The sequence below is a fragment of the Hyla sarda genome, chromosome 2 (genome assembly GCF_029499605.1).
Source record: "Hyla sarda isolate aHylSar1 chromosome 2, aHylSar1.hap1, whole genome shotgun sequence".
Taxonomy (NCBI): domain Eukaryota; kingdom Metazoa; phylum Chordata; class Amphibia; order Anura; family Hylidae; genus Hyla; species Hyla sarda.
The window spans coordinates 159708673-159726510 of NC_079190.1; the positions used below are offsets into that span (position 1 = coordinate 159708673).

General features: G+C 44.3%; 1 protein-coding gene across 1 annotated transcript in view; it reads right to left on the reverse strand.

The window, feature by feature from the left end:
• SLC15A1 (solute carrier family 15 member 1) overlaps window positions 1–14240 on the reverse strand; it is a 53182-nt gene extending 38942 nt beyond the window's left edge. Inside the window, exons 1-7 of the mRNA XM_056560102.1 lie at window positions 14133–14240; window positions 8780–8864; window positions 8456–8597; window positions 6143–6262; window positions 5874–5973; window positions 5670–5760; window positions 3453–3536 (exon numbers count right to left, since the gene is read on the reverse strand). Coding sequence (XP_056416077.1) covers window positions 3453–3536; window positions 5670–5760; window positions 5874–5973; window positions 6143–6262; window positions 8456–8597; window positions 8780–8864; window positions 14133–14240 — 730 coding nt within the window. The remainder of the gene's footprint in view (window positions 1–3452; window positions 3537–5669; window positions 5761–5873; window positions 5974–6142; window positions 6263–8455; window positions 8598–8779; window positions 8865–14132) is intronic.
• Window positions 14241–17838: the final 3598 nt, after the last annotated feature.

Here is a 17838-nt window from a genome sequence, read left to right on the forward strand (position 1 = left end):
TGATATATGATTTTTATTTTCCAAGGGCACACAAGTAAACTACTGTTCATCATACACGCAAAAAAAAAACATAATGTGTCATTTAATTTTGTCATATAACTGATAGGGACTTTAAGGGTAGGGTCACACGTGCCGTATTTTGCTGCATATTTGCTGCTAAGTATTTTCTTTCTCATTGAAGTCAATGGGTAGCAAAATGAGCTGCAGATAATACGCAGCAAAATACAGCACATGTGACCGTACCCTTATGATGGAAAGTCTGAGCACAGGTTGCCGCTCAAAAATAGCTGCAGACCTTTGGTATGTATTTCGGACCTGAAAAACAGCCTAAAATATGTTACAGAATCTGACCATATTTACAATTACAGTCATGGCCGTAAATGTGGGAACCCCTGAAATTTTTTCTCACAGAAAAGAATTGCAGTAACACATGTTTTGCTATACACATGTTTATTCCTTTTGTGTGTATTGGAACTAAATCAAAAAAGGGAGGAAAAAAAGCAAATTGGGCCTGACAAAATTATTGGCACCCTTTCAAAATAAGATTGTTTCAAGCATGTGATGCTCCTTTAACCTCACTTTGGGCAAGTAACAGGTGTTGGCAATGTAAACATCACACCTGAACGCAGATAAAAAGGAGAGAAGTTCACTTAGTGTCTGTGTGCCACACTGAGTATGGACAACAGAAAGAGGAGAAGAGAACTGTCTGAAGACTGGAGAACCAAAATTGTGGAAAAATATCAACAATCTCAAGGTTACAAGTCCATCTCCAGAGATCTAGATTTGCCTTTGTCTACAGTGCGCAACATTATCAAGAAGTTTTCAACCCATGGCACTGTAGCTAATCTGCCTGGGCGTGGACGGAAGAGAAAAATGTATGAAAGGTGTCAACGCAGAATAGTCCGGATGGTGGATAAGCAGCCCCAAACAAGTTCCAAAGATATTCAAGCTGTCCTGCAGGCTCAGGGAGCATCAGTGTCAGCGCGAACTATCCATCGACATTTAAATGAAATGAAACACTATGGCAGGAGACCCAGGAGGACCCTACAGCTGACACAGAGACATAAAAAAGCAAGACTACATTTTGCCAAAATGAACTTGAGTAAGCCAAAATCCTTCTGGGAAGACGTCTTGTGGGCAGATGAGACAAAGATAGAGCTTTTTAATGAAGCACATCATTCTACTGTTTACCGAAAAGGGAATGAGGCCTACAAAGAAAAGAACACAGTACCTACAGTCAGGGGCGTACCTAGAGCATTTGGCACCCGGGGCGGACCCTTTGTTTGGCGCCCCCCCCCCCCCTGCCCACCACACACACGCACCCCCCTTAATTATACACCTATATAATAATAAAATAATAAATGTAAAAAAAAAGTGGTTCTGTTTCACAGTGATCTCACCAACAGAATAGTGAGTACGGCTCTGGAGTATAATATAATACTCTGGGTCCTAAGGCAGTGTTTGCCAACCCAGGCGCCTCCAGCTATTGCAAAACTACAACTCCCAGCATGCCTAGACAGCCAAAGGCTCTCCGAGCATGCTGGCAGTTGTACTTTTGCAACAGCTGGAGGCTCCCTGGTTGGGAAACACTGGGTTAGGCCTTAAGGCAGTGTTTGCCAACCCAGGCGCCTCCAGCTATTGCAAAACTACAACTCCCAGCATGCCTAGACAGCCAAAGGCTCTCCGGGCATGCTGGCAGTTGTAGTTTTGCAACAGCTGGAGGCTCCCTGGTTGGGAAACACTGGGTTAGGCCTTAAGGCAGTGTTTGCCAACCCGGGCGCCTCCAGCTGTTGCAAAACTACAACTGCCAGCATGCCCGGAGAGCCTTTGGCTGTCCGGGCATGCTGGCAGTTGTAGTTTTGCAACAGCTGGAGGTACCCTGGTTGGGAAACACTGGCTTAGGCCCTAAGGCAGTGTTTGCCAATCTGGGTGCCTCCAGCTGTTGCAAAACTACAACTCACAGCATGCCCGGACAGCCAAAGGGGTTGAAGGGGGAGGTAGAAGGGGGGCAGGCAGGTGGGGGGGGGTTACCTATATGGTGGTGGGTGATGGGAGGGAGGCCATACAGGTGGGGAGCTGGTTACCTGTATTGCCACAGTAGCGGGAGGCCTGGCGCTGCAACATTCTGCTGGAGGGCGCATGCTCATCTCCAGCGCGCTCCTCTCTGCCGGCACCACGTCTCACGCGTCATCACTAACGTGATGACGCTTCTCCTAGGCAGCCACAGCGGTTCTGTAGGGCCGCAGGCTGCCAGGGAGGTAAGGAAAGGGGGGGGGGTTTGCGAGCTGACACATAGAGCGCGGGCGGCGGCAAACAGCGCGGGCGGCGGCAAAGTGTTAAAAAAAAACAAAAAAACTTAAATTTTGCGGCGGCGGGTCAGTCCGCCCCGGGCACCCCCCTTGAAAGTGGCACCCGGGGCGGGCCACCCCCCGCGCCCCCCCCCCCCCCCTAGGTACGCCACTGCCTACAGTGAAATATGGTGGAGGTTTAATGATGTTTTGGGGTTGTTTTGCTGCCTCTGGCACTGAGTGCCTTGAATGTGCACAAGGCATCATGAAATTTGAGAATTTACATCGGATTTTGGGTCGCACTGTACAGCCCAGTGTCAGAAAGCTGGGTTTGCTTCCGAGATCTTGGGTCTTCCAGCAGGACAATGACCCCAAACATACATGAAAAAGCACCCAGAAATGGATGGCAACAAAGCGCTGGAGAGTTCTGAAGTGGCCAGCAATGAGTCCAGATCTAAATACCATTGCACACATGTGGAGAGATCTTAAAATTACTGTTGGGAAAAGGCGCCTTCCAATAAGAGAGACCTGAGCAGTTTGCAGAGGAAGAGTGGTCCAACATTCCGGCTGAGAGGTGTAAGAAGCTTATTGATGTTTATAGGAAGCGACTGATTTCAGTTATTTTTCCCAAAGGGTGTGCAACCAAATATTAAGTTAAGGGTGCCAATAATTTTGTCCAGCCCATTTTTGGAGTTTGGTGTCACATTATGTCCAATTTGCTTTTTTTCCCTCCTTTTTTGGTTTAGTTCCAATACACACAAAGGGAATAAACATGTGTATAGCAAAACGTGTGTTACTGCAATCCTTTTCTGGGAGAAATACTTCATTTTCTTTAAAAATTTCAGGGGTGCCAACATTTACGGCCATGACTGTATATTTTAGGGTGAAAATGGGCAAAATAAAGGGCATGTCAATTTATTTTAAAGCTGTTAAAATAACGGACATTATAATAAGACAGTTTTTGATCTGTAAATAGCAATTTTATTATACAAAATTGAAGTGTGAACATAGCCTTATTGTAAAAATGGGGGGATAAGGATGCAATGAAAGATTGCTGTCTAGTGCAGTATGAAACACACTACACACAGATGGAGAAATTCTGACTGAACTAAAGATGACAATAAGTGGAGACTATTACAGAATTAAGGGTAACTTAGCACTTACCTAGAGCAACCACCATGAGACCAGCAGGCACACCAAAGGCCAGAGGATAGCACTTTTGTTGAGTGTGAATACCACATTCCTGGCCTGAAAAGGAAATATTTTAATGGTCTTCATGTTAATCTTTCTCTAATTAAAGTAATGGTGACTCTAAACATTTTTTGATGAAAAACATTATTCATGTTTAATGCAGAAAATGGAAGATATTTCAAACAGTCCTATATTTACAGACTCAAGATATGTTACCGCAGTGAAAAATCTGCAGCAATTTACTTTGACTTCAATGGGGCCTGCTGCAGATTATCTGCTGCGTAAATTCTGACACTGCTGCGGAAATTCTGCGGGTAAACTCAGCAGTAACACGCCAGTACCCTTAAAGGAGTTCTCCTGCTTTGTAAAACTGATGGCCTATCCAGAGGCAATGGTGCAATACCTTGCACCTCCATCACTAAAAGTATGGTGATACAGGCACAAACAGCAGTAACCCCAAAATAGACTACATCACTCACACAAGTGCGGTGGCTCCTCCAAAAAGTTGATTGTTAGGGGTGTCAGGAGTTGGACCCTAACTGATCTAATAGCCTCCTCTCATTGGAGGATAGACTATCAAAGATACAAAGCTGGAACTGCAAGTTGCTACTCTGAATCATAATGTAGAACAGTTTACAGAGGCAAATAATATATCTGTTATTCCTTATCATTATTAATCTCTCTTGAAATACATTGGTCCCGACTTACTATTGTTTTCTGTGGTTGTGCACCAAAATGTGGCAAACCTGAAAAGGGGCATGGCTGGCCTTACAACCCGAACTATGTACTATTGAATTCACAGAGAATCATATGAAGAAATGGCTGTAAATTTCCACCTACAAAAGCTATTCAGAAAATGTTCCCGACTTGTAAATCTGTGACCCCATAGTAAATTAAGACTCCTGCAAGTCTGAAACAACATTTCACACTAGAAAAACCCCAAACTCTTAGTAAATCAGGGCCATTGTAGTGATTGTAACTGCTTATCCACGTAGGCTCACTTCACATAGTATTGGAGCCTACCATCAGATGCTTGTTGTACATGGCTGTATTATGGCTCCATTCCGAAGCAGTATTGGGCATATTTCATAGGTAGTCAACTATTGTATCTGTATGTTTCTTGAAATGTGAAATAAAACCATTAGGCATTAGGCACCCATTGGCGTGTGCCTAGGGCAACAGTATTGTGGGACAGCTCTTTATTGAGCAAAAAGAAAAATGACAAATGCTTTAGACATATCTGCTGCTGCCTTGCTGCAACATTTACCTACAGAGTTTCAGCCAAAGCAAACTCAGTATGTTGTGGATTTGTGCAGGGGCATAACAATGGGGTAGCAGTCGCATTCGTTCCCTGGTGCCTATGGGGGCCCCAAGGCACACCTGCCCCATAAGAGATCAGGATTATGATTGGCACATGGGACCCTGTTGCAGATTTTCCATCGTGGCCCAAAAGCTATAAGTTACACCTCTGGATTTGTGACTGATTTCCCCACATGTTGAATCTGCAACAAAATTTGTATGCAACACATGAATTTTTACTGCATATTTGTATGCAAAAATTCCAGTCACTTATGGGATGTATTCCGTTTGAGCACAAAAGCTATGAATACGGCCCTGAAAGGAAACTAAACTACTTAGGGAAAACTCCCACAAACATGTAGTTCTTGGCGTAGCAGGTTCTACAAAATGCTGCATGTGCCTACAGGTTGTGACACTCTTGGGTATGGTCATGGTTCTGTTTGTAAGCAGATATCCTTGCTGGAAGATGCAGCCAGATTACAGTCATAAAACCAAAAAGATAGCGCTCCATAGTGTATTACCATTGGTAACTGGAAAAGAGATAGTATAGTGGTGCTTACCACACGGAGTTACACTCAACCAAGTATAACTATGGGAAATCACCAAGGCAGGTATGCCTGCAGCCACTCCACACCCAATATGATATATGTAAAAGAAGTACCTCCAACAGGGGAACGGGATAAAGGTGCTGGACAAGCCATGTAGAAAGATCCAAAAGTTTATTCACCCATCATGCAACGCGTTTCTCAGCAAAGCTGTTTCATCAGGCTTGTCCAGCGCCTTTATCCCATTCCCCTGTTGGAGGTACTTCTTTTACATAGATTACAGTCATATAAGACAAGAAGAATATTCTAGCTGTGGGAATCACAGGAACAAGATGTCTTTTTTTACCTCTCAAGATGGGAGTGATAATGGTAGACAGAAGACTTCCAGCATTGATTGATAGATAAAAGATGGAAAAGAACCGGCTCCTCTGTTTATCCTACAGTAGACATACATGCTGCTTGATTAATATAACACAACACATGGATGGAACATTGAAACATCAATTTTATAAGGGGATGGAAAGAATATATCACTTATATAAAAACATACCTGGGTTTCATCAAACTGGTCTCCTCCAAACGCTGCAACACAAGGCTTTATTCCTCCAGTGCCCAAAGCGATTAAAATAAGACCAATCATTGATAATGCACTACAGAAAAAGACAGTTGTTACTTCAACAGCCAAGAAAACATGGCGCCTGCTTTTCAAATGTTAATTTACCTAAAAGTAAGCCTGCTTCCATTCTTAATATTAAAACATGCACAGATAGTATTAACAGGTCAGTTTCTACTTTTCCATTAAAAACTATTTCTACTTACATATGCACAGGAATACTGTCAGGTGTCCCATCTCTGTTCCCATCAGTAAGATCATGAATAGCGCTGACAGACATAATAACTTGACCAACCGTATAAACTATGGACAGATATACAATGGTCCTAGAAGTAAAGACATTTTACAGGTTAAAAATATAAGTAGTAAAGAAACATGTTATAATGAAAAAAATCAGTTGTATAGATGCATTTTACGACTACCTTTATGTCTAGCTTGCAAAGTGAGTGGAGCATAAAGTAAACGTGAATGGAAGCATGGCCTCCTGCTACACGGGATTTATTACAATTTAAGCTACAGTGGTAATTGTAGCTGGCATTTATGCTAGCTTGGAGCCAACATAGATATCAGAGACATAGCATATAGGCCACTTCACTGCCTGATTTATTCAAAAGCATGTTCCTTGTAATAAGTCAAGGGAAGTGTAAGTCAGCAGATTCTCACATTAAGACCGGCATGTCAATCACCGAAATCACCGCCCCCTCCACAGTGTTTTGCTGCCTTTCTCTCAGCATTTCCCCAATAGTGTTGTAAAGGGGTTTTCCTGTTTCATATATATTTTTTTAGATTTTGTTGGGGTATTCCCCTACCCCAGCCCCCTGCAGGTCCCTTCCCCTACTCTACGCTACTTGTTCCTGCTTTTTGAGACAAGTGGTCTCAGCAGGACCTGCACCCTCAGCCAGTGTCCCACCGCTCAGTCAGTGATTAACTGAATGGACAGGTGTTGACACTTCTTGAAAAACACAAAGAATATCCCCCAAAAAGTATATAAAAGTGCTCTAAAAAGAAAAAAAAATTGAAAATGTAAGGCTCATTTTACTTGGAAAACATGTATAATTTTTAGCTTCAAAATATACATGAAATACATTGGCCCTCATTTACTATTCTAAACCCGACTTCTTTTGTCGGGTTTTTTTGGCGCATCTTTGTCTGCGCCATGTCGCAGACATCGTGCGCCAGTCTGCGACACGATGCAACATTTTTTCCCGATGGACCCGATGTGGATTCTCCCAAACCCGAAAAAGGGGCATAACCCGACATTTCTGAGCTTTCCCACGTATTTATAAAGGTTTCCAACCCGAATTTGTTGAATTGTTGTGGATTTTTTCCCGACAACTCAGAGGAGTTGGAAACCAAAACCAACAAAACCCACGTGCGACAAACAGGATGCGACATAATAATAAATACCAGGGGAAAAAAGCAGTCGGGTAAGAAAGCAACATAGACTTACAACCCGATTTTCTAAGGGCCATTGTGTCATTGAGAGAACACAGCCTCACTGTTTATTTTTAAACCATAATAACTTTTCAGGTTAATTGAGATCTCCGGGATTTAGCAACTTATGCCCTATCCAAAGGATAGGGGATAAGTGTCAGTTCACAGGGGGTCCGACCCCCCCCCCCCCCCGCAATCTCCCGTATGGGGCCCCGGCTCTTTGTGTGATAGGGGTGTCGACCACCACACATAGCATGGAGGGGGCGTGTCAGCCGCAGCTTCGTGCTGTGGTCGAAAAGGCTAGTTTCATGCAGAGAGCTGGGGCTCCATAGAGATCCGGAAATCGCGGGGGGCCCCAGCGGCCGGACCCCCTGCGATCTGACCCTTATCCCCCTTAGGATAGGGGGATATGTTGTTATATCCCAGAGTTCTCCTTTAAGACAACTCACTAGGTTTTCTTGAAGGAAATCCACAGATGACACATAATTTTATGGCAATTTATGCCTCTGCTCAGCTACGTCCATGTGTATATTTTACTAAACTTGGGGACCAGGCTCTTGAATTGCACTCACTATTCTTGGAGTACATATACTTTTTTACTGGGAAAGGTTTGAGTTATTAAACAATGCCTTGGAATATAATAGATGTTGCATACTAATGTTAAAGGGGTACTCCGCCCCTAGACATCTTATCCCCTTATCCCTTATTCAAAGCGGCGGGACCCCCACGATCTCCCTGCTGCACCTGCATTCGTTTAGAGCGCCGAGTGTAGCGTCGGAGGCTCGTGACGTCACAGCCATGCCCCCTCAATGCAAGTCTATAGGAGGGGACGTGACGGACATCACACCCCTCCCATAGACCTGCATTGAGGGGGCGTGACGTGACATCACGAGCGGGCCATGCCCATGACATCATGAGCCTCCGCCCAATCATCCGGCACAGAGCGAAGTTTGCTTCGTGCACCAGATGTCTGGGGTGCCGAAGCCGAAATCAGACATCTTAGCCTTTGAATAGGGGATAAGATGTCTCGGGGCAGGGTACCCCTTTAAGTGAATCATTCTTATTTAAGGAAACAACAAACTTACTTGAATTTTCCCAGCCATGAGTCAGCAATAATAGCCCCAAGGATTGGCGTTAGATAGCACACAGCAACAAAGGTGTGATAAACCACAGTGGAGAGGTTGTTGTCCCATAGTATAAAGTATTTGAAGTACAGAACTAACACGGCTAGAAGAAAAGATAAGGGAATGTGATATTTATTAGATTATGTCTAATGAATCATTAAATTGGACTTATTGCGGTAGTCCATTAATATGTGCCATGACCAGTTGACCATAGCTATCATACTGGTTTTACTTTGGCTCACAATTTATAATGTAGGGAAAATGAAATAAAATATTAAACTTTACCTCGCATTCCATAGTAGGAGAATCTTTCACAAAACTCATTAATGACGATAAAGAAGATACTTAGAGGGTAGCCAAAGCATCCCGGCTGTTTAAAGGTAATAAAAAAAAGTTGATTTTAATAGTAACAAGCACTATTCTTTCCAAAATTTTGTCAATAAAGAATAAAAGTTTAATGGTATCTTCTTCAATATTCTTATCCAGGAGTGGAACAGACACAAAAACAAAACAAAAAACATTAACCCCTTAAGCCCATTAAGCCCATTTTGACCTTAAGGACCAGGCCAATTTAAATTTTTACACTTTCATTTTTTCCTCCTCTCCTTCTAAAAATCATACAGCTTTCAAATTTGATCACGGCGTCTAAAGGGATAATGCCGGGCATCGGCCCAATTGGCAGGTGCCCGGCATTATCTGTGGGTCCTGGCTGCTCATAGCAACCGGGACCCACCAGGTTAAACCCATTCTCTGCTCGTGAGAATGGTTTAAACCTGGTAAATGGTATAGGTAAGCCCTTGGTCCTGGACAGGTTAATGGAAAGATTTGCACCTTTTCTGTGTTTGGACTCACTCCTGGTTTTGCTTAATACTGATCACAATACTGTCTGAAGTACTATGTGTTCACACATTGTTTTCTTTTTTTTGCAGCCATGAAAAAAATGTAAAAACTGTTGTAGAAATTGATGATATTTCACATCATATTTTTATTATTCTGACCATTATTTCTCACTATTGGCTGCAAATGAAGAACATGCTGATGTCCATAGACTTTAACCCCTTAAGGAACCTGCCCATTTTCACCTTAAGGACCAGAGCATTTTTTTTGCACATCTGACCACTGTCAATTTAAGCATTAATAACTCTGGGATGCTTTTACTTATGAATTTGATTCTGAGATTGTTTTTTCATGAAATATTCTAATTTAACATAGTGGTAAATTGTCTTTGATACTTGCATCATTTCTCGATTTAGCATTTTTTATTTTTTTTTTACTTTGAAGCTCTCTGCTTGTAAGGAAAATAGACATACCAAGTACATTATATATTGATTCACATATACAATATGTCTACTTTATGTTGGCATCATAAAGTTTACATGTTTTTACTTTTGGAAGACATTAGAGGACTTCAAAGTTGTGCAGCAATTTTCCAATTTTTCACAAAATTTTCAAAATCTGAATTTTTCAGGGACCAGTACAGTTTTGAAGTGGATTTAAAGGGCCTTCATATTAGAAATACCCCATAAATTGCCACATTAAAAAAACTGCACCCCTCAAAGTATTCAAAATGACATTCAGAAAGTGTGTTAACCCCCTAGGCGTTTCACAGAAATAGCAGCAAAGTGAAGAAGAAAATTCTAAATCTTCATTTTTTAAACTTGCATGTTCTTGTAGACCCAGTTTTTGAATTTTTACAAGGGGTAAAAGGAGAGAAATCCCACAAAATTTGTAACCCAATTTCTCTCGAGTAAGGAAATACCTCATATGTGTATGTCAAGTGTACGGCGGGTGCATTAGAGGGCTCAGAAGGGAAGGAGCGACAATGGGATTTTGGAGAGTGAGTTTTTCTGAAATGGTTTTTGGGGGGCATGTCACATTTAGGAAGCCCCTATGGTGCCAGAACAGCAAAAAAAAACAACATGGTATACTATTTTGGAAACTACACCCCTCAAGGAACGTAACAAGGGGTCCAGTGAGCTTTAACACCCCACAGGTGTTTGATAACTTTTTGTTAAAGGTGGATTTGTAAATTAATTATTTATTCACTAAAATGCTGGTTTTCCCCCACATTTTTGCAAGGGGTAATAGGAGAAAATGTCCCACGAAATTTGTAACCCCATCTCTTCTGAGTATGGAAATACCCCATGTATGGACATCAAGTGCACTGCGGGCGCACTACAATGCTCAGAGGAGAAGAAGTCACATTTGGCTTTTAAAAAACAAACTTTGTTGAAATGGTTTTTGGGGGGCATGTCACATTTAGGAAGCCATTTTGGTGTGAGAACAGCAAAAAAATAAATAAATAAATAAAAAATAAAAAAAACACATGGCATACTATTTTAGAAACGACATCCCTCAAGCAATGTAACAAGGGTTAAATAAGACCCCACAGGTGTTTGACAACATTTCGTTAAAGTTGGATGTGTAAATTAATTTTTTTCCACTAAAATGCAGTTTTCCCCCCAAATTTTACATTTTTACAAGGGATAATAGGAGAAAATGCCCCAGAGACCCAATTGACCTGGAATCGCCGCAAATCGCCGGTCTGAATTGACATGGGGGGTCTCAGGACCCCCCAGCGGTTTGCACGGAGTGCCTACGGAATGACTTCAGCAGGCATCTCAGTACGGTCCCTGCCGAGCCGAGCAGTGGGGACCGGAATTCCCACAGGCATACAGGTACGCCCTTGGTCCTTAAGTTCCAGGATGTCAGGGCATACCTGTATGCCCTTGGTCCTAAGTGGTTATACAGCAGGTGTAAGAGTGTGGAGCTACTATGCAGTGTTAGAGATTAGGCACTGACCCTGCATAGTGAGAAATAAGACATTGTAGCACCACCTAGTGGGCCTTTACTAGAAGACACGCTGTATTTCCTGAAAGTTTTAATCACTTATTAAGTTTTCACATTTGCTACAGACTTTTTAAATAAACAAGAATAAAAGTTAATTTTGAATTGGGTTATTAGTTAGGGTATTGTTCCCCAGAAGGGAGGGTTTCCCTCCCAGAAGGGGATTGGAGAATTAAGTGGTTAAAAGAGCACAGTCTCTGCAACTTATTGTATGCACTTTATTTTCACTCTTTACTTGTACACAGATTATAAGATTCTCCACTGAAAACTACCTTTTGTGTACTCCTGTCTTTTTCTCAAGCTTGTATGAACTGTCCTTCAGGGTTTTTCTTCCCCCTGTTTACATTTTGAGCTAATGTAAAACTTCCATACTGCCCCTGTATCTAACAATGAGAGACAGTCTGTCTGATAGATTTCTCTTAGTAGCAGGTAAATGGCAGGACATTATAAATATATACTTTTTAGAAAGTTGCTTCATTTAGAAAACAAATTGACACTAAAAATAAAATCAGATCCCTAGCTTTTGTAGATGGGGGGGGGGGGGGGGGCAGGCCTTGAGCTATTTAAGGGGCCCCAAAATTTCTTATGGCAGCCCTATAAGCTAGTGAAAACCCAACACTCTTCGTAAATGAGCGTCGGTATCTTCCGCCAAGACATCTTCTTAGGCACAGTTCTGTTACAGACTGTAACAGGTATTCTATCAGTATTTTCAACCCTGTATTTGTTGAATTGATCTACTTTCCACAGACTTCTTGGCCTGGTACAGAGAAAGGCTTCAAAGCACAGTCCTTCATAGCCCTCAATTTGTGATTGGTGGGGTTTAACCTCTGGGACTTTCACCAGTCCTTAGAATTAAGGGCCTGCAGCATGGGTTAGGTAAGCTGGCATCACTGTGCAGAGAAAACTCTAAAGGCAATTTGAAAGGACACCTTCAAATAATCATAATTATATGTTATCATTATATGAAATAAATATAACCCTTTTAAGCACAAAAGACACCTGCCAAATCATCAAGTATCCCCCATATCACATTATCGCTTTCATGCAATGGGAAGATTTACAATTGTTTTCTTTCTTTGTATTTTTATTAATTTCATTACTTGCCCTCGCTGTGTTATTCAGTAAAATTATCATTTGAACTTTTCAGTAACCTGGACACTCAGTGGCTTAAAATGTCTTTACTTTTATAGGCATAGTAAACATAGAAGGGAATATACAGAGAAAGGTTGAATTATTTCTTTAAAGACTAAAGCCCAGAGTAAACACTAAAGAAAAATACATTTTCAAGCTCATTGGAATATATAAATATATTGTATAAAGGAACTTACTGTTGATTTTTCGCCCCTCCCTGTTTAGGAAAGAATAAACAATTATATTTTTTTTTGCATATCCAATTAATGTTCAGCTAACATCTTTATGAATTAAACATAGCAATATTTTAGAAACATATGGGGAGATTGATCAAGACCTGTGTTAAGGAAAAGTTGACCAGTTGCCCATAGCTACCAATCAGGTCGCTTCTTTCATTTTTCAGAGGCTTTTTAAATGAAAGAGGTGATCTGATTGGTTGCTAAAGGCAACTGGTCAACTTTTCCTCTGCACAAGTTTTGATGAATCTCACCCAATTTTTCTAAAAAGAATATCTATAAAAAATTTTTTTTATTTTGCTGTAATTATGTATTCAAATTGTAATCAATAAATGTGCTTAATACAGTCACCGTAATATATACATACATTTTAAAATTTACCTGTAGAAAGCTTCCATAAAGAAGGCCTGTAATGTACCTAGTTCCCTACAGAGACATACTGATGTTTTTATGTTTTTTAAGGATTCCGTATGAATTCTACACAAAAAAATACATTATAGCATTTTTCTTAGGACTGTGTATGTATGCAAGCATTACTTTTAAAGAGGACAGTGTGTTTGTAGATAAGGCACCCTCATAAAGCCTGTGAGGAGCATACAGTGGTTATACAGCTTAGTTCAGGGATCCATACTGTTACACCTAACGCTCCGGCCGGACACACTGGGTGTGAGCACGCCCCTGCTCCGTCCACTTCTGCTGGTGGGCCCGGGATTCGCATCGCACCTTCCCTATCTGCTGTTCCTACTGTAATCTCGCATTGCTGGCATGCGTGTCCCCGTCTCCTAGGGCTCGTGCGCGCCAGTGCTTTAAGATGTAATAGCCAGTGCGCCCTTGATTGTTGCTTTCACCTGTGCCTTGTCTATAAGTGTGCTCACCTCCTACAACCCCTTGCCGGATTTTTGTGCCTTGTGCCTCAGAGAAAGCAGTCATTGTGTTTGCCTTTCTGTGCTCCTGACTACTCCGCTTGTGACCTGACTACACTCCTTTGCCGCCAGCCTACTGACCTTGCTACTTCCTGATTACGCTTCTGTACCGCCTGTCCTGCCTTCCTGCCAGCCTCTCTACGTGTCATCTCTCCTGAGTCAGGATACACCTAGCAGCCTGTGTGGTCGAGTCCTGCCAGGGCTAGCGTCCTGGGTGCTGCTTGCCGCAGCAAGAACACTCCACTCCCTGGTACGGCTCATGTCATCCTCCCCACAGGTCCAGAGGATCCACTACCACCTGCCTTAACAGTAAGAGCCGGCCATGGATCCCGCTGGGGTGCCTCTGCCATATGCTACGGATCTTTCCACTGTCGTGGCTCAACAATCGCAGCAGTTAGCTCGTCAGGCGCATCAACTGAATGCCATGATGCAACAGCTTCTTGCTGCAGCAGCAACAACAGCAACAGCAGTCGCAACCTGCTCCTGTGTCTCCTCCTGTACTTGCAGCTCCTTCCGGATTAAAGCTTTGTTTATCTTTGTCCACAAAGTATGAATGAGATCCTGAGTTGTATAGAGGCTTCGTGACTCTTCGTGCTCTATGCATTTCATGCTCTATGCATTGGGAGCTCATGGCGGATCAGTTTCCTATGGAGCGAGCTAAAGTGGCCTTTGTGGTCAGTTTAATTGTCCGGTAAAGCCCTGGCCGGGGCTACTCCCCTCTGGGATCGTAATGATCCGGTGTCTTCAAACCTGCAGGCCTTTCACTCTGAATTCCGCAATGTCTTTGAAGAACCCGCACGGGCCTCCTCGGCCAAGACTGCACATCTGAACCTCATCCAAGGGAATTCCTCTGTTGGTGACTACGCGATTCAATTCCGCACTCTTGCCTCTGAACTGGCATGGAACAAAGAGGCTTTGTGTGCTACATTTAGAAAAGGACTGTCTAGTAGAATCAAGGATGCTCTCGCTGCTCGTGATCCTACGTCTACCCTGAGTGAGCTTATCCATTTAGCCACTCGCATTGATGTGCGTTTTGCCGAGAGGCAGGAGGAACTTCGTCTGAAAAGAGAACCTGTCCGAACATGGCGATTTCCTCATCTGGCACCCGTGTTCCAACGTCCCCCCTCCTTTGCCTCCTGCCAAAGAGGCAATGCAGGTAGATCGGTCTCGTTTAACACAGCAGGAAAGATCCTGTGGACCCAATGAGAATCTGTGCCTATATTGTGCTAGTCCGGAGCACTTTCTCAAAGACTGTTCTATATGTCCTCAGCGTCTGGGAAATGCTCGCACCTAGGACACGTGGGAGAGGCGTCCCTGAGTATGAATACTACCTCTACTCGTTTGACCATGCCGATTCTAGTTTATACTCCTGCCAAAACATCTTTCTCCGCTTCTGCCTTTTTGGACTCTGGTTCCGCTGGAGATTTTATTGATGCTTCCCAGGTCCAGAAACATTGTCTACCAGTGACTCGGCTTCCTAAGCCTTTGTACATTTCTTCTGTCAATGGAGAAAACCTGATCTGTACGATACTATTCCGTACTGAACCTCTCATTATGCAAGTGGGTTTGTTACATAAGGAAAAGATTGATTTCTATGTGCTTCCTCATTGTACTTCGGAGCTTCTTCTCGGTCTTCCTTGGCTTCAACGTAACACTCCACTTCTCGATTGGAAATCTGGTGAGGTCACCCGCTGGGGACCTTTTTGCCAAAATCACTGTCTTATGTCTACTCAGCCTAAGTCTGTCTCTTCACTTTCTTCTATGCTGGGTCTGCCTCTTCCTTATCAAGACTATTCTGATGTATTCAGCAAAAAACAGACTGAGACTCTCCCACCACATCGTCACTATGACTGTCCTATTGACCTACAGCCTGGGACTACTCCTCCTCGGGGAAGAATTTATCCTTTGTTCCAGAGACACAAGCAATGGCAAAATACATTCAAGAGAATCTCCAAAAGGGCTTTATTCGCAAGTCCACCTCTCCTGCTGGAGCAGGTTTCTTCTTTGTCGGGAAGAAGGATGGTACTCTTCATCCTTGTATTGACTACCGGGGATTAAACAAGATTAAGATCAAGAATCGCTATCCTCTTCCTTTAATTTCTGAACTTTTTGATCGTCTACGTGGTGCCAAGGTCTTCTCCAAGCTGTATTTGCGGGGAGCATATAACCTCATTCCAATCCGTGAGGGAGACGAATGGAAGACGGTCTTTAATACCTGGGATGGACACTTTAAGTACCTCGTGATGCCTTTTGGCCTCTGTAATGTCCTGGCTGTCTTCCGAGAATTTGCCAATGACATCTTCCGAGATCTGCTCTATACGTGTGTAGTGGTGTACCTAGACGATATTCTGATCTTCTCGCCTAATTTGGGGGTTCATCGCTCTCATGTCCACCAAGTTCTATGGCACCTCCGAGATAACCATCTTTACGCCAAACTCGAAAAATGCATATTCGAGAAATCAATTCTTCCATTTCTGGGTTACTGTTACGCCTAGCGCTCCGGGTCCCCGCTCCTCCCCGGAGCGCTCACGGCGTCCTTCTCCCTGCAGCTTCCCGGTCAGTCCCGCTGACCGGGAGCGCTGCTCTGTCTCGGCCGTTGGGGATGCGATTCGCACAGCGGGACGCGCCCGCTCGCGAATCGCATCCCAGGTCACTTACCCGTTCCCGTCTCCTGCGGTCATGTGCTGGCGCGCGCGGCTCCGCTCTCTAGGGCGCGCGCGCGCCAGCTCCCTGAGACTTAAAGGGCCAGTGCACCAATGATTGGTGCCTGGCCCAATTAGCTTAATTGGCTCCCACCTGGTCCCTGACTATATCTAACCTACTCCCTTGTACCTCGCCTATCTTCAGCAGCCAGAGAGGTGAGCCGTTGCTAGTGGATACGACCTGGTCACTACCGCCGCAGCAAGACCATCCCGCTTTGCGGCGGGCTCTGGTGAAAACCTGTAGTGGCTTAGAACCGGTCCACTAGCGCGGTCCTCGCCATCCCTCTCTGGCACAGAGCATCCACTACCTGCCAGCCGGCATCGTGACAGTAGATCCGGCCATGGATCCCGCTGAAGTTCCTCTGCCAGCTGCCGCCGACCTCCCTACATTGGTCGCCCGACAAGAGCACCAGCTGTCGTACTTGACCACCATGACACAGCAACTCCAGTCGCAGCTACAGCAGCTCCAGTCACAGCAACAGCAGCAACAGTCACAGCTACAGCAAGTTCAGTCTCAGCTTCAGCAGCAACAACCATCTCCTCCGCCAGCTCCTGCACCCCTTCCGCAGCGAGTGGCCACTCCTAGCCTCCGCCTGTCTTTGCCGGACAAATTTAATGGGGACTCTAAGTTTTGCCGTGGCTTCCTTTCGCAATGTTCTCTGCACTTGGAGATGAAGTCGGACGTAGCAGAAGGTCGGGGGCAGGCGGCAAGATTCGTAGTCAGGGGAGATAGCAGGAGTTCTGGTACACTGGCTTTAAAACACACAAAACGCTTTCACAAGGCACGATGGCAACAAGATCCGGCAAGGAAGTGCAAGTGGATCGGTCTCGCCTGACCCTGGAAGAGAGGAATCGCCGTAAGGAGGAGAATCTTTGTCTGTACTGTGCCAGTACTGAACATTTTTTGGTGGATTGCCCAATCCGTCCTCCACGCCTGGGAAACGCACGCTCGCACTCAGCTCTCGTGGGTGTGGCGTCTCTTGATGCTAAGTCGGCTTCTCCACGTCTCACGGTGCCTGTTCGGATCTCTACTTCAGCCAGCTCTCCCCTCTCAGCCGTGGCCTGCCTGGACTCTGGAGCTTCTGGGAATTTTATTCGGGAGTCCTTAGTGAATAAATTCCGCATTCCGGTGACCCGTCTTGTCAAGCCACTCCACATTTCCGCGGTCAACGGAGCCAGGTTGGATTGCACCGTGCGTTACCGCACGGAGCCCCTCCTAATGTGCATCGGACCTCATCACGAGGAAATTAAATTTTTTGTCCTTCCTAATTGCACTTCCGAAATTCTCCTTGGACTACCCTGGCTTCAACACCATTCCCCAACCCTGGATTGGTCCACTGGGGAGATCAAGAGTTGGGGTCCCTCTTGTTCCAAGGACTGCCTTCAACCGGTTCCCAGTAATCCCTGCCGTGACCCTGTGGTTCCTCCTGTATCCGCTCCCCCTAAGGTCATTAAGGACTCTGCTTGCCACAGGAAATGCCTCTCCCCCCCTCCCAGTCCCATCA